Raw genomic sequence first — 21,746 nt, 5'->3', positions numbered from 1 at the left:
TAGTGCTGGGCATAGATTAATTTTTTTAATCTAGATTAATCTCACTGAAATCTTTGGAGTTAATCTAGATTAATCTAGATTAAAATGGCTCATTTGAATTCTGATGAAGGCATTCAAGTGATGCACGATATGAAAAATTTCTACCAATAACCCATAATTTCCTGGTTCTCATTGCCGATACCGATAAATTCATATTTGTATATATAACATAATAGGCTCTAACCCAGGGGTTTTCAAAGTGTGAGAGAGTGAGCCCCCCTTATTGAAAAATAAACAGCTGTGCCCCCCCCCCCCCCCCCCCCCTCCAAAAAAAAAAGAGAAGAGAATTAAACATAGCCTATTTATTATCAATTACTATGACCAAAACAATATTTGATTCATTAAACATAAATTGGTCTTTCCTGTAGGATTTGTTTGATTTACAAGCTTGTTTCTCAGCATATATTAATTATCATGACAACATAGCACTGACGAATAAACCTAAACATTGATACAGAACTCTGTAACACACTCATCACACAAGCAGCTTCATGATCTCCCTGTGTGATCATCTGGGAAGCAGACAGTCTGAGGTTGAAGTTTATATCAATGCACAGGTGACACTGTGACAGGTCTCTGTACGTCTTGACCACATGTCAGCTGTTCATCTGGGAAGCAGACAGTCTGAGACGTGCATCTTTTTTTTATTTTTTTTTTAGGAGCGGTATATTGCGGCTTTATGCGGGAGGACACGCAGTGCTACAGCTGATCCAATGTATTTATCTGAGCTTGGTCACCGCGAGAGGCACCGGGTCGCTTTGAGCTGCGTTCATATGAAGTTATAGGCTACCTGACGCTGTGCAGCACCTGACGCTCTTCTTTTTCCAACATGCGCGGATGTAACGACTCCTACTATGTAGGCTACTGTACATGTGTGATTCGCTCCAAGCGACAGTGGTAAAGCAGCTGTTTTAATTCCCGCTGTGGAGCTGTTAATATGTCACTTTATTACGTTTTAATATTTTTTCAGAGGGAATCTAACCGTGTAGATCCCCACTTTGTGATTAGTTTATCCAAATAACGCCTGTTTGCTCCGACGTTGTGAGAGCAGCCGACCGGGAGCAGCAGCAGCAGCAGCAGCTCGTCACAGACGCAGCTGCCTCCGGTGACACCGGTCAGCTGACGTGGCGGTCAGCCTGCGTCGCCGTCGGTATCCCTCGGGGAGAAAACGAGCAGAGTAACTTACCCGCAGGTTTTTAGAGGTTTTCCGCCGGTGGTTTAATTCTTTTTAAATATATAAATGTTGGTCTCATTGATGAAACCTAACAACTGTGGAAGCCGCAGTTTGAATGAAAGGTGAAACTTACTGGACAGAAGAGCAGCGCAGCCTCAGGGCTCTGTACAGAAATCACCACGTTACGTCAATAAATTAATGTTTTACAATGAACCGAGCGGTCTACCTGTCATTTAATTGAAATAAAAAATACAGCAGAGGGAAATTCGGTGTGACTCTTGTTTTTTTCGTGCACGTCCACGGTGCACAGCTCCACGACCTGCTTTGTACAAGGTGCATGTTGACCCAGCCCCCAGACAACTTTGAGAATAGATTAACGGCTATAATTTTCTTATCGCGCGATAAGAGTCTCACGTTAACGCAGCACGTTAACGCCGTTAACGGCCCAGCACTAATAATTATGTAACATGAAGCAAATACTAGGAACTACTTGCGCTTTTGAAATCACTCCGCCCAGCAGCAGCCGTGTCTAGAATGTAGTTCCGGCTGCATTTGCCTCCAAAACAACTGTGCCTCGTAATGTTACATGATTATCTCATAGCGTGGTGAATGTGCAGGTCACAATTTGTCCACAAGAGCATTTTGGAGTTGTTGGATTGTGTATTTGATGAGTTTGATGAGGGAAAGGCGGAAGTACCATTCACCTTCATTGTGTTCAGTGAGCAGCTCACGTCTCTGCCCCGCCGATCTCAAAACAACATGCACCGATAATTAAAAGGCAATGAACCTACTGCTATGACTATAGCGATTATAGTAATAGGAGAATTTGCCAAAATGTTGAACTATCCCATTAAAAAGTGTTTGGTTTTTTTTCAGCCGTATGATGAGTCAGTTCCCTCAAAAGCAGCACGAAGCTTTCACTTTTTAATGTCGAAAGAAACTCCTCATTTGAAAGGAATTCCTTTTTGTATTGTTTTCTTTTCATGTGTCGTGTGGTTTGGAGCTGTGTGACTCTGCGTGAAGCATTGTTAGATCTCTCTGGAGCGCGGAGGAGGGGGAATTTCTTTTGATAGGAGTCTTTTGTTGTTTGAGTTTTATTAGTAAGCAGGAAAACATAGATTCCTGGTCGGAAATCCCAGGAATTGTTGCTCTGACACACACACACACAGAGACACACAGTATGAAGCTTTTTTATTTGTAGTTTTATGTCTTTTTCTCGCCGGAGCGTGATGTGATGTGACCTTGACCCCTTCCAACGTTCCCTCTGAACTCTGAGATCGATAACGTGACCAACTACGTGTCGGCGGTGCCTCTGAAGGAGCTGGGCCTCGGCCTCGGCATCGAACACCTGGGCGACGAGCAGGCGCAGGAGCTGACGGACGACTACAGCCTGCCGGCCCTGAAGGTGAGGAGGCCCGAGAGTTAAAACCTTAACCAGCAGAGACCAGAAGAGGTCATTCAGGGAGGAGCAACAGGTGCTATTGATAATGTTTAATGTTGCTTTTAAATGATACTTTTGCTTCACAACTATCTCAAGGAAATTTAAATTGAAAGCAACTGGACTTGGTTATTTGTCTAAGAAGACGTTTCACCTCTCATCCAAGAGGTGAAACGTCTTCCTAGACAAATAACCAAGTCCAGTTGCTTTCGATCTAAATTTCCTTGAGATGACTATGACTTGGACAAATGAGAATATTCACAGGCTTATTGCTTCACAACTGTAAGTTAATTTGCACTTTTATTGGCAGCCAGAGAGTCAAAGATGATACGACAAGATCAAGTTGTTTTTTTTGGTTTTTTTCATTAATTCAGTATCTTTAATTTTTCTATGTTAATTTGTCTTTCTTTCTTTTCTATTTTTTATGTTATGAATGTCTGTATTATTTTCTTACTTTGAAGACCACCACTGTTGTTGTTGCTGTTTTTTACATAGAGGAAGGTATTTTTATAAGCCTTTTTTGGCTTCTACCTCTCCTGCACAATGTTTAATTTTACTATTTTCATTGTTTATGCAGGTTATATAATGTGCAAATAAAAACTAAACTAATCAAGATCAAGTTAATCATAGTTACAATACAATTTTTGGTTCATATGAAGTAAAAAAGAGAGGGGAAAAGAACAGAAAACAACTAAACAAACGAAAAAACAAACGCATACAAAGAACAACAAATTATGTGGTACATACACTTTACTTTTTTTGTTTATTTAGTCGGGACAGTGCATATTAATGGACAGTGAGTGCATGAGTACTCACTGTAAATACACCGGATTTAGCACTGATGCTAAATTACATCCGTAGTCCCCAAAACAATACAACAATTAACATAAAAAGTCTGTGAAGACAGAGGACCGATAGATAACAAAATAAGTGCATTTACATAATTGCAGGAAAATTGGACATGATTCGTTGAATTATAAAAATATATATCTCTATACAGTTGCATTAGATATAATACATGAATTTAGTGGGGAAGGAAGAGAAGAAAGCGGGGAAAAAAGAAAAGGTGAGGGTGTACAGAGATCGTATTATCTCAATAGATCAGTGGGAGGGGGGATACATAGTCTGTTTGAGCTCAAACCAGACCAGTGGCAGTGGAAAGAGGGCAACCTGCGTATCATGTTAATTATTTCTCTTGATAAAAGCTGTTCCTCATTACACATTTCCAGGAGATTTGAAGCGGTTCCCTCCAAGTTACCACAGTTTAACGTTCTCAGATTGAAAGCTCTACCCAGAATCCACTCGTCTCTGTTGTCTCTTGCAAACATGTTGCAAACACTTTCTCAGTTGTCAGATTGTTTTGTCTTGTGGCCCAGTTTTTCTTTTACGCCTCGGAGCTTTGAGTAAAGTGATACTGTGGCGAGAACATGTGATGATTCTCCGTGGCCTCAGTTTGGTTCTTGGAAGTAGAGAAGCCTGAAGACGGCAACAGCTAAAAGACAGTAGGTGCGTTTCCGTTACCCCTAGAAATGATGCAAAACCTAAATATCGCAATAAAGAAAAAACTGGTAATGGAAACTCCTACATTTCAAAAAACCTCTCAAATCCAAATCGAATCTCCATCTTCCTCAAAGTGAAGTCTCGCGGGGGACGAGAATTTAAGAGAATTGTGGGATATCATGAGACTAGGCAAGGTATCTTTATTTATATGGTACATTTCATACCAAGGGGCAACTCAATGTGTTTTACAGAAAGACAAAACATGTAACAGTAAGAATTGGAAACGGGGAGAAAAGGCGTAAAAACACACAATTTTTAAAAATAAGAATATAACCCAGTATAGTAAAAGTTGGAAACAGTAAACCTACAATTAAAAGCAAGAATAAAGAAAGTAGAAGGGGGAAAATATATATATATATAAAATTAGAGCATAAAATATGAGACTAGACTTACAGCTCATTCGCAAAACGCCTCTCAATGGAAACACCTGCAAATAGCGGTTGTACTTTTTTTAAAATATCGCTTTTATTTTGCGAAAACCTGTAATGGAAACCCAGCTAATGTCAAAGGTCAAAGAAAGAAAGAAAGGAAAGGAAGGGTTTTTTTTTTAAAATTAGAATATAACCCAGTATAGTAAAAGTTGGAAACAATAAACCTACAATTAAAAGCAAGAATAAAGAAAGTAGAAGGGGGAAAAAAATGTATATAGAGACTAAAATAGAGCATAAAATATGAGACTAGACTTTATTAGAGTTACGGCTCATTGGCAAAACGCCTCTCAATGGAAACACCTGCAAATAGCAGTTGTACTTTTTTGAAATATCGCTTTTATTTTGCAAAAACCTGTAATGGAAACCCAGCTAATGTCAAAGGTCGAAGAAAGGAAGGTTTTTTAAAAAAAAATTAGAATATAACCCAGTATAGTAAAATTTGGAAACAATAAACCTACAATTAAAAGCAAGAATAAAGAAAGTAGAAGGGGTGAAAAAAATATATACATATATAGACTAAAATAGAGCATAAAATATGAGACTAGACTTTATTAGAGTTACGGCTCATTTGCAAAACGCCTTTCAATGGAAACACCTGCAAATAGCAGTTTTTTTTTTGAAATATCGCTTTTATTTTGCGAAAACCTGTAATGGAAACCCAGCTAATGTCAAAGGTCAAAGAAAGAAAGAAAGGAAAGGAAGGTTTTTAAAAAAAAATTAGAATATAACCCAGTATAGTAAAAGTTGGAAACAATAAACCTACAATTAAAAGCAAGAATAAAGAAAGTAGAAGGGGGAAAAAATGTATATAGAGACTAAAATAGAGCATAAAATATGAGACTAGACTTTATAAGAGTTACGGCTCATTCGCAAAACGTCTTTCAATGGAAACACCTGAAAACAGCAGTTGTATTTTTTTTGAAATATCGCTTTTATTTAGCGAAAACCTGTAATGGAAACCCAGCTAATGTCAAAGGTCAAAGAAAGAAAGGAAGAAAGGAAAGGAAGGTTTTTTAAAAAATTAGAATATAACCCAGTATAGTAAAAGTTGGAAACAATAAACCTACAATTAAAAGCAAGAATAAAGAAAGTAGAAGGGGGGAAGAAAAAAAATAAATATATATATATATAGACTAAAATATGAGACTAGACTTCATAAGAGTTACGGCTCATTCGCAAAACGCCTTTCAATGGAAACACCTGCAAATAGCAGTTGTACTTTTTTTTTTAAATATCGCTTTTATTTTGCGAAAACCTGTAATGGAAACCCAGCTAATGTCAAAGGTCAAAGGAAGAAAGAAAGGAGAGGAAGGTGCTGGTAATATGGCGTCATATGTTTTTTCTTTACGAGTTGGACGATGTATAAATAAAAGCTGGTATTTGTTGGCTCGTCCTCCTCCAGATGCTGTTCCAGCTGTGGGTGGGACAAAGCTCTGAGTGTTTCCGTCGGCTCGCCCTGCTGCTGTCGCCTCGCCGGATAGAGGAGCCAGAGGAGGGAGCGCCCAAAGCAGACGCCTCTTCTTCCTCCTCCTCTTCCTCCTCCTCCTCCCATCCTCCTCCTCATCCCACCACCACTACTACTACCACCACTACACCTTCTCTCCCTCCTCCCGCTCTGCCGCCGCTGCACCGGTCCATCGCCGCGGTGACCGAGCCCTTGCATCACGCCCTGGCCAGCTGCCTCGGCGAGGTGCAGCGCAGCTACGACTTCCACCGGCACTTCGAGACGCAGCCGCGGTCGACGGGCTCGGACAGGACGGGCCGGGCCAGGGAGAAGTGCCGGGAGCTCAACACGCTGCACACGTCCATCCGCAGCCTGCAGCTGCACCTCAAGGCGCTGCTCAGCGAGTGAGACACACACACACACACACACACACACACACACAGATACAGATGCCTTTCAATATATGATATGCACATTATGTAGTTTAAAGGGATAGTTCAACATTTTGGCAAATTGCCCCATTGCCATAATCCCTATAGTCATAGCAGTAGGTTCGTTACCTTTAATTGTCGGTGCAAGCTATTTTTTAGAACGGCGGAGCAGAGCCGTGAGCTGCTCAGAGCTACACTACGGAGGCTAATGGGATTTCTTGGTTTCCCTCATCAAACTCATCAAATACACAATCCAACAACTCCACAACGCTCTGGTGGACAAGTTGTGACCTGCACATTCACCACGCTATGAGATAATAACACAACGTTACCAGACAGAGTTGTTTTAGAGGGAAATTCATGCAAAACCGCTGATGCACGTTGCCTTCAGGAACAGTTTTTAATCAAGCAGTCTCTGTATTTCCCTCTAAAACAACTCTGTCTGGTAACGTTGTGTTATTATCTCATAGCGTGGTGAATGTGCAGGTCACAACTTGTCCACCAGAGCGTTGTGGAGTTGTTGGATTGTGTATTTGATGAGTTTGATGAGGGAAACCAAGAAATCCCATGAGCCTCCGTAGCGTAGCTCTGAGCAGCTCGTGGCTCTGCTCCGTCGTTCTAAAAATAGCTTGCACCGACAATTAAAAGTAACGAACCCACTGCTATGACTATAGGGATTATGGTTATGGGCCAATTTGCCAAAATGTTGAACTATCCCTATAGTAATCGAGGATGAGCTGCATTTTGTGTTTCATTGTCCGTTATATGACGAAGCCAGGCAGTTTTTGTTTCAGAAAATGCAAAATGTGAAGCCTCAGTTGTTTTGGGTTGATGATGAGGTAAAGTTGGAATGAAAAGAAGTCTTTACTACAGCTACTTTCATAAAAAAAAAAGTGCCTGGTCAATAAGAAAAAATGAATTATTTATGTGAATTCCATGTGGTTTTTGTTTTGTCTATGCTCTGATGATTTTGTTTTGATTTGTCTAAATATGAAATGTGTCTTGTAAGCCCTTATAGGCTGGGCACCTTAATTGGTGCATGACACTTAAATAAATATAAATTCATTCAGTTCAATTCAGTTCATACAGACAGACAGAAAACCTAAAATGAGTGGCCTCATTTTACACCCCAAAGACAAGATGGGACTTTAATAGTCAGTCTTGTGAATCTGGGTCACTGCAGCAGCAACCAAAAATAATAGTAAAGTAAAGACAACGTGCACATGGACATAGAAAGTGAGTTAAAAAAGAATAAAAATATGTGCATTGAAAAATATGCAACAGAAACAATTGTGTACAAATCTTCAAATCCCGTCTTTCCACTGAACATTCAAGGTCCAAAAGTGAAAAAAAATCATTCAAGACAAGACAAATATTTGAAATAAAGAGTCACTTAAATAACACACAACTACTAAAAAGGTCAAATATGAATTAGAAAACTTAATATTAGGCATATGTTCATGCAGCAAGGCAAGACAGATTTATTTATATAGCGCATTTCATACCGAGGGGCAACTCAGTGTGCTTTACATAACAATAAAACATCCAACAGTAAGAATAGGAAACGGGAAACAAACATAAAAATATACAATTATTAAAAATTAAAATAAAACCCAGATTAGTAAAAATTGTAAACATTAAATAAACAATTAAAAGCAAGAAAAAGAAATAAGGCTAGATTGGGATAGAGAATAAAATATGAGTTTGCAGCATTAAATAGACCGGCCGACATCGAGCTTTAAGTAAGTTAAAGTTTTTATCTTTCACCGAGTTCCCTCGTCAAATCCGTTACAGTCCCAGATGGAGATTAAGAGAAGCAGACGAGTTAAAGGAGGATTTTTAAAGTCGGCGACAACAGAGAAGTGAGATTATTGTTACATAAGCTGAGACATCGACTGTAGAAAAGGAGCTCAATCGTATCAGGGAGATTCCTCTTATAGTGTGCATGTTCATTCACAGACTTTTTACTACACTTCCTTTTCTTTTAACCGGTTTTCATTATTTTTTTAATTTTTTTAATGGGAACAGGCATATACAATGTATAAACCGACAATACACTGATCAAAAAACAGACTGACAGAAGACAAACAACAGAGCAAAAACCAACAACACAACAAACATGACCAAAACAGAACAGAAAAGTAAAAAAAAAACACGCACAAGAAAACTAAAATAAAACAAAACAAAAGAACAAACAACTACAAAAAGATGTAAAACTACAAAAATTAACAGTAACTACTTGGTATACATTCACTCAAAAGTAAGTTTTTCCCATTTTTTGTTATGCATTTCTACCTTGTCTTGATTTGATGCAATAATTTTTTCCAAAAGAAATTGGCGTCGCACTTAATTTCTAAAAAAAAATCCAAGTTCAAAAGTGTTTTTGTTTGGGTCTGAAATATAAATATATATTAACGGTTTTTGTTATTGATTACAATAACATTACGATAACATTACACATTACATTTCTTTCTGGTTTGTTACTTTTCTTTTAATGACATGTATTGACCGAAAGAAACGAAACGAAACACCCATTTCTGCCTGTGTATTTTAAAGATTATGAAATATATTTAATGGAAAACAATAATGAAACGTCTCTTTGATGGTCAGGATGATCATCCTGGAGGACGACCTGGAGAAGCTGATGGTGTCCAAGGAGCTGACGGAGCTGAGCTGCGAGGGCTACCAGGACCTCAGCGACCGGCTGCACCAGCTGCAGCCGCACATGCAGGCCAGCGCCGGCTGCTGGGAGGACACCATCGGCCAGGTGGAGCGCATGCTGAGGCGGGCCAACAACGCCTGTCCAGGTGAGCAGCAAACGCTTGGTCCTTTTTAGAATAAATATAGTATAGAGATTCTACAACGGGAACAATCGATATAAGATCAATCACTGCACTTGCAAAGAAAGTAGAAGGAGCTTTTGTGTTCCTATCTGTGGAATTAAACTATGGAACAGTTTGAATGTGGGGTTAAAAGAGTGTCCAAACATAATCCAGTTCAGTTTTGTGTATACTTAAATATCAGAGAGATAAAGATTAGTGATAATATATTAGAATAAATCCAGCTAGATAAACTCTTAAATTAATTCATTGTATAGATTATAATGACAAGAAAGCATGATAGATCATTTATGAATAATGGGTGGGAGTAAATAAGTTTGACTTCTTCCCACTCCTTTTCGGATATGAAAAAAAAAAAAAAAAAATCAAATTATCTTTATTTTCAATTATTTTATTTTATTTTTGTTCCTGTGTTGTCTTTGCAAAGTTTTTATTTGTTATTTCTGTCCATTACTGTATTATGTTTTATTTCTTTTAACATAACTACGGTAATTAACAATACAGACTTTTTAAACAGCGATTAAAGGGGAACTAAGCAAGTTTGGTTGCTAACCCTCCTCCTAGCCATGTGCATTTGTTTTCAACAAAGCCGGCGAGAAATCAGTCTATAGAGCGGTGGAGAACGTTATCTATCATAGACGAGTTACCATGTGTATATTTGTTGTAGTAGTAGTAGTAGTAGTAGTAGTTTATTCGATCTTTTACACATAATTGTTTACAGTTGAGCACCAATCGCAGTCAGTCAACCTTCCATAATACCATAATTCGTTCAACTAGTTCATAAATAGATCTAAAAGGTGTAGGCTGAAGCTATCTAGCTTATAGATGCCTACCCTTTAATTCAATATTCCATTAAATCCATTAGATCTCTTCATGATTTCAGAGTCATAGAAAGAAACAAGTATCCAATAATTAACAAATGTAGCCAAAAAATAAATTAAATAAATAATTTAACAGCATTACAGTTGCAATCAACACCCAATTAATCAATCCTGTTTATAGCTTTCTATCATACTATGTTTTAATCTATTTTTAAATTGTGTTATGTTTTTGCATTATTTGAAATCCTCTGTCAAGCTATTCCACAGTTTTACTCCCGCCACAGAAATATGCATGCTTTTTAATGTAGTATTCATTCTTGGTTGTTTTAAGTTAAGTTTCCCTCTTAGCTCATATCTCCCCTCTCTTTCCTTGAACATTTTTAGAATATTATTAGGGTTTGTTTAGTCTTATCTGTCATGAACAAGAGATTACGGGTTATGGGGCGCGTTACGTTTGTGAGACGTAGGCTCTGATCTTACAAGGTTGGTTTTCAGCCAAGAGACGCTCAGTGGAAGGCAGAGAGCCTCCATTATCCCTGGAACAAGTTACAAGTCATTGATTTAACCATCACAATTACTCCAAAGTTGTTTAATTAAGGTAAAACATGTGCATAGTTCCTCTTAAACACTGACAAAATAACTCTAATATCAATAACTAGACATTTCTTTTATAAATATAACATCCATAGGTGCCAAAAAATCAGCTCCCCATAATCTGATTAGAAACTTCTGCCTCACACATCTTCCTGTGTTTCTCACTGACCTATACAACATATACGAAACAGACCGGCGACCCCCTCCCCCCCTCTTTTCACCACTATATTAGTTTCCATATTTACAATAGACCTATTTTTAGCCCAGACTTCCTCCTTCCTTTACCATGACTCAAGACGGTTGCCACTAGTGACGGAGGAAGTAGCTGCTCAGGATGAGAAACAGATCCCAGTGCAGTGACCACTAGGCTCTAATACCAAGTCACTGAGGTCATTGTGTTAAAGGGGTAGTTCAACATTTTGGCAAATTTGCTTATTGCTATAATCCCTATAAGTCATAGCGGTAGGTTCATTACCTTTAATTATCGGTGCATGTTGTTTTGAGATCGGCATAGCAGAGACGTGAGCTGCTTAGTGAACACAATGGAGGTGAAGAACGGTATCAACCCATCAAATACACAATCGAACAACTCTAAAACGCTCTGGTGGACAAGTTGTGACCTGCACCTTCATCATGCTATAAGATAATTATGTAACATTACGATACGGAGTTGTTTTAGAGGCAAACGCAGCCGGAACTACTTTCCAGACACGGCTGCTGCTGGGCGGAGGGATTTCAAAAGTAGCTCAGAGTATTTGCTTCATGTGTCATAATGTTACATAATTATACATGATTATCTCATAGCGTGGTGAATGTGCAGGTCACAACTTGTCCGCCAGAGCGTTTTGGAGTTATTGGATTGTGTATTTGATGAGTTTGATACCGTTCACCTCCATTGTGTTCACTGAGCAGCTCACGTCTCTGCCCCGCCGATCTCAAAACATCATGCACCGATAATTAAATAATAATAAACCTACTGCTATTATGACTATAGGGATTATGGTGAGAGGAGAATTTGCCAGAATATTGAACTATCCCTTTAACTCTTGTCTGTGCAGGTATTGTGGAGGGTCTGGAGCAGTGTGGTACTCCTGAGTCCGAGATTCCCGCCCCTCCTCCGTCGTTCCCCCTGATCCTGGACCGAGACCCCGTTCCAGAGGAGCTGGTGAGTTCACAACGTTTCACCTTTCACCTCGTTTGTCCTCGTACTACAGATTTCCGTTTATTTAACAACCACGACAACCAAATTTCCCATCATCCCTCTCTTCCTCCTCTTCCTCCTCTGTGTCATTTTCCTGTTGTCAATCTTTTTTCCCGTCAGGAGTGGGAGGCGTACGTGTCCGACTCGGACTCTGACGGCGAAGGCAGAGGCTCGTGGGCCGACATGCTGTCACCGGAGGAACGGGAGCGTCAGCGGCGGGAGAGGGAGGAGTCTCGCCGCGTCCTGTCGGAGCTGAAAGCCGTCCTGGGCTTCCGCGCGTCGGAGGGGGAGAGGATGAAGAGGAAGCAGCTGCTCTTCAACGACCAAGGTCTGCGCTGGCGTGGCTGATCATTCTTAGAGGGAGGGGTTTTTAAAATCTATTTTACTTTTTTAATAAGTAGGTCAATCCAACCACACACCACCAGGTGATAGATAAGGCAAGGCATCTTTATTTATATAGCGCATTTCATACCAAGGCAACTCAATGTGCTTTACATAAAGACAAAACATTAAAAAAAGAAGCATAAGACAGAATAAAAACAAACAAAACACTAAAAACAGAGTTAAAAGTAAGAGCAAATAAAAGTAAAAGAAAAGAAAATAGATAAAGTTTTAAGTTCTTAGCTATAAGCACGTGAAAAGAGAAATGTTTTTAACCTGGATTTAAAAGTGCTCACAGTTGGGGCTGATCTCAGTTCTGCTGGTAGTTTGTTCCAGTTGTGAGCAGCATAACAGCTAAATGCTGCTTCACCATGTCTGGTCTGAACTCTGAGCTCCACTATCTGACCTGAGTCAGTAGATCTCAGAGCTCTACTGGGTTTATACTCTACTAACATGTCATTCATGTATTCTGGACCTAAACCATTCAGTGATTTGTAAACCAGTAGCAGATAATAGTACTGACTGACTGTGGGTTTTAATGATAACGATTCTTTATTAATCCCCACGGAGAAATTCAGGTGTCACAATAGTAGACAGTAAAAGCAGATAATAAAAGTGAGAAAAGCATATAATCAAAACAGTAATTAAATAGTAGAATAAATAGTTATATTAAAAAACGACCAGCTTACTCACAGTTCTACTCATAGTCAGATAATTCCTGGCAATTTAATAGAAAAGGAAGAAAATATTCTCATGGAACCAAAGTCAACGATCAATTCATCAATAAATTTGAGGTTTTGCTGATTTTTCCCTGTGTTTTTTAATTGTAAATGGACTGTTGATCAGACGTAGCGAACAGTTTGAAGAGGAAAAGTTGCCTCTTTTTTTAACATAGACGTAAAGATAAATAAAAAAGTATGATTTATAATAAATGGTGGAATCAATTTTATTTTGTATATCTGGAAAATAAAATTTAAGTATCAAGTATTCAAATCATAATATACACACACAAGTTCAAAAAAGGAATAGGAAGAAGTATGTCCTTTTTTTTTTTATTATTCCCATCCCTTTCTAACTTATGGTTTATACTGTACATATATCCATATCAATATACATACATAGAAATGTATGAAACATATATACACTACATAAATATCCATTTAAACATATAATATACATACTACTTGTATATCCACACATAAATGTAATAGAAAATATTATTCTGGGTCACCATCAATTGTTGTGATTGGTTTAAAGAAGCACAAACAGTGTTGTTTCCCTGGACCGTGGGATAATAGTTCAGACAGACGATGACACAGCAGCCGGAGAGGAGACGTCTGGGGGTTTTGTGGAAATTGGTTTTTGTAGCTGCGAGAAAGACTTGAACTTGTTTCCTTGTAAATAATTGGCTGACAACAACAAGAGTCTCCCTGGGTGACAAACTGTGTCGTATCAATCGTATCAGGCGGCGTGTGTGTGACATTTTTATCCACATCAGATTTGTTTTACAGGAGCACAAAATCCAAAATCAATACGAGTCAAAGCAGTGGTGTAGTCTAATTTTTTGTAGTGGGTATACTGCTTTTTAGGTGAGTAAACTGTACATACTTCATATCACATAGACCGGTGGTTCTCAATCTTTTTTATATCAAGGACCCCAAAATTGACACAAATTAGACCACGGACCCCCATTGGACAAAATGTTGAAGCAAACACCAGAAATACACAAACAATCAATGTACGTTTAAATTAGGCGTACATTTTTGAAAGATTATAGAGACATTTCTGGGAAAAAAGTGGTACAATTTCTCCACAAAAAAGTTTAAACATTTTTTAGAAAAAAGTTGGTCAAATTTAGCAATTTTTTTTTTAACACCAGAAATACACAAACCATCAGTGTACGTTTAAATCAGGCATACATTTTTGAAAGATTATAGAGACATTTCTGGGAAAACAATTTCTCCATAAAAAAGTTCAATTTTTTTTAGAAAAAAGTGGTAAAAATTTGCCTTTTTTTTTTTGTGGTAACATTTCTTTTTTCTTTTTTTTATCTTTAAAATAAATAGTAAAAAGTAGAAAAGAAATATTGAGAAGAAACTGGTAAAATTTCTCAAAAAAAAAAGTGGTAAAAAAAAAAAAAAGAAAGAAAAGGAAAAGTCAAACAATCAAAAAGGTGGGGAAAAAAAGTGAAAAAGTTCAAGAAAAAGTTGGGGACCCCCTTGAACCCTGTCAACCCTTCCACTTTGAGAACCATTGACATTTATTTAGTTAGATAGTCTTATGTATATAATATTTATGTATTTTCAGTGGGTTTACTACTGAGTTTACCTGAGTATCACATAGACTACACCACTGAGTCAAAGTCTAAATGACGTTATTTTTTTCTTCTTCTCGTAGCTGCCGTGGCGCCTTCGGCTCGCGGCGAGGGCTCGGATCAAACCGCCGACACCACCGAACCGGCAGCAACAGATGATGATGATGCTGCTCCGACGACGACGCCCGCGGCCTCGGCCTCGGCAGAGAGCGACGAGGACGACGAGGACGAGGGAAACCATCTTCCAGGAAACGCAGGGGAAGGAAAAGGCGACGTTAGAGCGACGGAGTTCAGCTGCGGTTCGGACGGAGAGGGAGGAGAGGGAGAGGGAGAGCGGCGAGGACGAGGACGGGAGTTGGGCGGGGGGTCGGTCCGCGCCAGAGGAGGCGGCGGAGCGTCGGAGCTGCACCAGTACGACGGGATGGAGGACGGAGAATCCCAGAACGGCCTGGACTGCTTCCTGGCGGCCCGAGTCCCCGCCGTGTCGGTGATGGACAGACTGACGGAGATGCACGGCTCGGCGGCGCTCAGCTTCAGCTCCGCCCTCGCCGCGCAGGTCGCCGCGCGCTCGCACTCCCTCGTCCACATGGAGGAGCAGACGTTCGGGGACGACGACGACGACGACGGAGAAGACGATGACGATGACAGACAAATCCCCGACAAGGACTGAAAACAAGCCGCCATCGCTTCAACGCAGCGGCGAGCAAAAGACTGTATTTATGTCTGACGTCTTTTAAATCGATGGGTCTGTCTGTGTCACATCTTATCTTGTGGAGATATTTCAGATTTCAGATTTCAGATTTCAGATTCACTCTCTTATTACCCGTCCGTCCGTCCATCCATGTTACTGTACATTATTACCCACAATTCTTACTGCTCTTTTTTGCTGTTTAAAACTCAGGTACCAGAACCACTAAAACAAAAAAAAACATAAAAACATAAAACAACGACAACGACGCGACCTTGACCGTGTTGTTGAGGTCCGAAGACCAGAATGTCTGCAGTTTACTCGGTGACATCATCTACAACACACACACAAAGTGTCAAAGTGTTTCACAGTTGAAGGTGGAGACGGTGTTAAAGGGATAGTTCATCATTTTTAGCAAATTAGCCCCATTGTCATAGTCCCTATAGTCATAGCAGTAGGTTCGTTACCTTTAATTGTTGGTGCAAGCTGTTTTTAGAACGGCGGAGCAGAGCCGCGAGCTGCTCAGACCTACTCTACGGAGGCTCATTATGGGATTTCTTGGTTTCCCTCATCAAACTCATCAAATACACAATCCAACAACTCCAAAACGCTCTGGTGGACAAGTTGTGACCTGCACATTCACCACACTATGAGATAATAACACAACGTTACCAGACAGAGTTGTTTTAGAGGGAAATGCAGAGACTGCTTGATGAAAAACTGTCCCTGAAGGCAACGTGCATCAGCGGTTTTGCATGTATTTCCCTCTACTACTCTCTAGCGTGGTGAATGTGCAGGTCACAACTTGTCCACCAGAGCGTTGTGGAGTTGTTGGATTGTGTATTTGATGAGTTTGACGACGGAAACCAAGAAATCCCATTAGCCAGCTCGCGGCTCTGCTCCGCCGTTCTAAAAAATAGCTTGCACCGACAATTAAAGGTAACGAACCTACTGCTATGACTATAGGGATTATAGCAATGGGCCAATTTGCCAAAATGTTGAACTATCCCCTTTAAAAAAACAAACAAACAACAGGCGATCGGATCGAGGAATAAAAAGAAAAGGAGGGAACGAGTAAGTGATGGAGAAGGAGAGGAGCAGTTCAAAGAGAGAGAGAGGAGGCGCAGGAGATACTAAGTGTGCTAATTGTGTGAAGGTGTGTTCAGACAGAATGCAAACACAGTAAAAGGTGATTAGATGCAAATTCGCCCGAGTGACAGTTCAAAACGGTTCCTAGAAAGAGAAAGAGAGAAACCAGACTCATAAACGACTGCGAGGGAGAAACTCCAGCTGAGGAGGAAGTGGAGTTTCTGTGAGACAACACTCCCACAAAAACGATGTAATCTCCAGTTTAACCCCCCTGCTCTTCCCTCTCTTCCTCCCTCAGTCGTACAGTTTCAGTTTGATGCGGTCACTCGGACACAGTTTCCCCTGGGATTCGCCTCTCGGACAACAAAACCGCCCTACGGAGAAAGATAAGGAAGTAAAAGATAAAAAAAATATTGATCAAAGTCTCATTGTTTACATTTGAAATAAAACCTCACATTTATCAAAGACGTTAAAGCGCATTGAAATACAGCAGATTATAAGGAATATTTGGTTCACTGACATTTCAATGAAGAGTCTGATAATAACCAATTAAATTATTATTTATTTGATAGATAAAGAAATGAGGAAAATGTTTACATTAAAGGATCATAGGGCAGGATTTGTGAGAAAATACCGGAAAATAGCCATGCGTTTTACGTTTTTTAAATAATAATGGGTGAGGAAGCGTTCAAAACCAAAAAGAACGAGCCCACCCGCGTATCTCTCGATTGCCCTGAACGGGGTCTGTGCTGCAAAATGCGCTGCAATTCAGGGGGTGAATTTCGCGCGCTGGCCGGCGGACCTGACGTCAGCGCGTCCACGACTGCCTTCGAATGGATCAATGGAATGGAGACATGAAGAGGGCAACCGCAGCAGAGCGACTGATATAGTAACAGAGTGGCGACACTCCCTGTTATATCAATCGCTCTGAACCACGGTGGATCCAAATTACTGCCAGCAAACGACCCAGCACAACTGAAAGCCCTGTTAACCCCCCCCCCGCGCCGCCGCCGCCACCACTCTCTCTCCCCCTCCCTTCACACACGCACACAGCAGCAGGCAGGTCACTAACTTACACACCCTCTCCCTCTTCACTACTGTCTTATTATTAGCCGTTAGCCGCAGCTAGCGGTTAAAAGCCGACGTTATAACTTCAACAACGTTATCAGGCAGGTGGACAAACGTCCTCTTTTGCCCGAACACGTCCACTTTTCACGTCCTGGCCGGCGTGTCCGCGACGCGTCCTTTTTTTTTTTTTTTTTTTTTATGAAATCATGAATATGTCCGGTGTTTATTGGTTTTCATGGGACCGCGGACCCTGACAGATGCGGTCCGACACCCGGACCCGGCGCGTTAATTCTCGGTACCGGCCTGTAGGAGTAGGAGCCCATACAGATCCATGCAGAGGAGCTCAGAGGAACAGACAGCAGCCCCCTGCTGCAGCACAGTGAAGGTGTGTGTGTGTGTGTGTGTGTCTGTCTGTCTGTCTGTCTGTCTGTCTGTCTGTGAGAGCGAGAACCTACAGTAAAATACCCCCCCTCCCTCCCCAGATAGGAAAGAATGTAAAGAGTAAAGTAAACAGTGAAAAGTCTGTGCGCGCTCCCGTGCCGGTGGCTTCCCTGGTTGCTGTAGTTACGCGCAGCGGCCGTCGCGTCACTGGCCGTTCTCATTAATCCTGCCCTATGATCCTTTAACTAACTTCTGTAACTTTACAGTTTGAAGACGGATTCAGATAATAAACGTACGTATGAGTAGCAAAAGATTAATCTGTTCATATAGTGTTGAAGCTGGTTAAGGTGGAACTAATTTTAATCACTTTATACAGAACAGGAAAGAGTCTGTGTTAATTCCTCTGTGGATCAATTTTATCTGAACTTATAAAAATCCAACTTGATTTATTTGTTAGTTTTACTTTTTATACAGTAATTAACCTGAAACTGCAAAAACACCACTATAATAAAGTTATTTATAGTGAAGGTTGAAGTACAAATTGGCCTAAAACTAAAACCTGAAGTGCAAGTAAGTAATATTATATAATAAGTTACTTTCATTGTTGATACTTTGGATGTTTTGAGTCGAATAAAAAACACTAACGATCAAATTCGGGGGGGAAAAAATCGCTGATCGTCTTTGCTTTCTGTCCGAACAGACTTCACAGCAGAAGGTTGAAGTTGGGCCACCTTAAATCTTATAATAGGCAGACGACAGATTTACACAGAACACACACGAACACACACACATGAAGAGCAAGAAGAAGAGGAAGTGTGGGTCTATTTTTACTCTGCACTTTATTTCTGTCCCCCCTCCTCCTCCTTCTGCGATCCATCTCTGATTGGACACAATGGGGGTAACGGTGAAGTCGACACACACACACACACACACACACACACACACACACGGTCCCATTCGCAGCGACGTGTTTGGAATACGACACCATTGTATCTGAGAAACAATTCATCCAGGACTGAAAAACAATCCCACATTGTCAGCGTCTTGTGTGTTTACAGGGGGAACTTTGGTTTTCACACACTGGATCTGATGAACTTGTGCTGCTGTGAGGATTAAAGGGATAGTTCAACATGTTGGCAAATTGGCCCCATTGCCATAATCCCTATAGTCATAGCAGTAGGTTCGTTACCTTTAATTGTCGGTGCAAGCTGTTTTTAGAACGGCGGAGCAGAGGCGTGAGCTGCTCAGAGCTACACTACGGAGGCTCATTATGGGATTTCTTGGTTTCTCCTCATCAAACTCATCAAATACACAATCCAACAACTCCACAACGCTCTGGTGGACAAGTTGTGACCTGCACATTCACCACGCTATGAGATAATAACACAACGTTACCAGACAGAGTTGTTTGAGAGGGAAATTCATGCAAAACCTGCTGATGCGCGTTGCCTTCGGGGACAGTTTTTCAGCAAGCAGTCTCTGAATTTAGCTCGAAAACAACTCAGCTCGACTCTTTTATAACCAAAAGCAACCTCCTCGGGGTCTCTTAAAACATAAAATACTCGTAAAGTGTGAGGAGTTGTGATGTTGTTGAGAAATAAATATTCGAAAATCTTTAGACGTTCTGTTATTATCTCATAGCGTGGTGAATGTGCAGGTCACAACTTGTCCACCAGAGCGTTGTGGAGTTGTTGGATTGTGTATTTGATGAGTTTGATGAGGGAAACCAAGAAATCCCATGAGCCTCCGACGAAGCGTAGCTCTGAGCAGCTCACGGCTCTGCTCCGCCGTTCTAAAAACAGCTTGCACCGACAATTAAAGGTAACAAACCTACTGGTAAAACTATAGGGATTATGGCAATGGGGCCAATTTGCCAAAATGTTGAACTATCTCTTTAAACTCCAACGCCTCCCTGTGTGTGTGCGAGGGAGGAAGAGGGGGGTTTGGTGATAAAACAAGAAAGAAGAGACTGGTTTTTCTCTAACTTTATGTCACATGAAGTTGCCAGAAGAGTCTTGACAGCCCTGATGTTCATCGCCTCCACCTTTTCCCCCTCCGGTCTTTTCTTGTCTCCATGTTTGCCTTGTCCTGTCCTGACTCCCCCTCCCTCCACCCTCCCCCATGGTGGGTGAGGTCTTCCACAACCCCCTCTTGCATTTTCCAACGTGAAATAAAATACCGTTCTGGAAGTGTTCGATGTTTCCTGAGGTCTTTCTTTTTTCTTTTCTTTTTTTTTCTGCCACCGCTGCTGCTGCTGCTCACGTTTCAAACTCACACACTCTGGAGGTTCACCAACAGGTTTGGTCGGTTATTTGATACATTGTGTGTGTGTGTGTGTGTGGGGGGGGGATTTTTTTTTTTTTTTTGCATTTGTCTGACCCACAACAGCTGGTGCTCCCCCTTTAAAGCCCCTCTGAGGGCTTTTAAACACCTACATTTACTCAAGCACTGTGTGTTTTTTTCCCCATTCAATAGTTTAATTGTCATTGAGATAGATAACGTTGGAGCATTCACAGCATTTCATAGTCATAAAGTGCAACCATTATAATCCCAAATAAATAGTGAAGCCAGATATGGAAAAGAAAAGCCAACATAATAGATATAAAATATAAACCCTGAGGAGAAATAAAGTGCATTGACAGCATATTCATAATAGTAATAAAGTTTATTTATATAGCACCTTACAACATCCGGAAAGATGAACAAAGTGCTTTACATATTAACAAATACAGGAGAAAGAAAATACATGACAAATGTCACAGGATATCATAACAGATACAAAAAGAAAGAACACAGAAATACACAGTAGAAACAATGTAAATATACTGTATGTATATGTGTGTTCACAATTCAGAAACATAATATTTCTATTTCTTCCTACTTTTTTAGTTCAGTACATTTGAAAGTGAGAGTTCGCACACTTCACTCTCCTATAGTTATTTGACAAACTCTTCAATATAACTATGTAAGACTCAGATTTTATAGAAAAAATATCAACAAGTTTATATAAAATTAAATATCCACCCTCCAAAAAATCACTCAAAATTGCAGAAATGTCCAAGAAATAGTTTCACACCAAATACCCAGATTGTCTTTTCTCCAGAATGTCCCCTGAACACAACAGATTGCTCATCATGTGCTGCACAATCGCCTAAATATAAACTTTTATTATTAATAGCTCGTTAACTGTTGTGGTTTTGCCATCTGGTGGTCGCTCCTGTTACTGGCACTGGTGCTTTTTGTAACATGAAACTTTATATAAAACATATTTATGACAGTTAATCTAGTATAAATGAGAGTGTAATTCGCTTTCCTTGTGTTATTTAATACAGTCAGTTGTATGTAGCTACAGTATATTGATGTAATAATAGTTTAAGTGTAGTTCATAGATGTATTTATACTGCAGTACTAGATCTGTCCTCATTAGGCTGAGGGCTCCACTACAGCTGATTCAGCATATTATACTGTGTGATGCCTTCATGGGACTCTAGATAAGCTCGGATTTCTGAGCACTCACAGTTTTTGGTTTCAGAATTCACTGGTGGAATAAATACAAACTTTTTTTTATTTATTTAAGAGTAAAAGTACCAATAAATCGACCAGGAAATGCTCCATTAAAAGCACCAAGTTAACATAGTTGTTGTTGCGCTTCTCTAAATGGCTGCATGATGAAATAATTTCTGTACCCACTTACATCTTTGAAAACACTGAATAATTTGACCTTTTTCGGCTTTAAACAATCATTAAAATACAGGTGCATCTCAATAAATTAGAATATCATGGAAAAGTCCATTCCCAGTAATGGCCCGAACCAAGTATTGAGTGCATATATATGGACATACTTTTCAGAAA

General features: G+C 40.1%; 1 protein-coding gene across 2 annotated transcripts in view; it reads left to right on the top strand.

The window, feature by feature from the left end:
* vezt (vezatin, adherens junctions transmembrane protein) overlaps positions 1 to 15,768 on the top strand; it is a 28,711-nt gene extending 12,943 nt beyond the window's left edge. Inside the window, exons 7-12 of one of the 2 annotated variants that reach the window (XM_085769283.1) lie at positions 2,471 to 2,618; positions 6,045 to 6,490; positions 9,128 to 9,324; positions 11,831 to 11,937; positions 12,094 to 12,301; positions 14,752 to 15,768. In XM_085769283.1, coding sequence (XP_085625409.1) covers positions 2,471 to 2,618; positions 6,045 to 6,490; positions 9,128 to 9,324; positions 11,831 to 11,937; positions 12,094 to 12,301; positions 14,752 to 15,338 — 1,693 coding nt within the window. In that variant the 3' untranslated portion in view covers positions 15,339 to 15,768. The remainder of the gene's footprint in view (positions 1 to 2,470; positions 2,619 to 6,044; positions 6,491 to 9,127; positions 9,325 to 11,830; positions 11,938 to 12,093; positions 12,302 to 14,751) is intronic. The other variant, XM_085769284.1, reaches the window with a different exon arrangement.
* Positions 15,769 to 21,746: the final 5,978 nt, after the last annotated feature.

Source organism: Trachurus japonicus, chromosome 23 (genome assembly GCF_045865225.1).
Source record: "Trachurus japonicus isolate A0001 chromosome 23, Traja_1.0".
Taxonomy (NCBI): Eukaryota; Metazoa; Chordata; class Actinopteri; order Carangiformes; family Carangidae; genus Trachurus; species Trachurus japonicus.
Note: the sequence above shows the minus strand (reverse complement) of the source record. Positions and strands in the feature narration are given on the sequence as shown.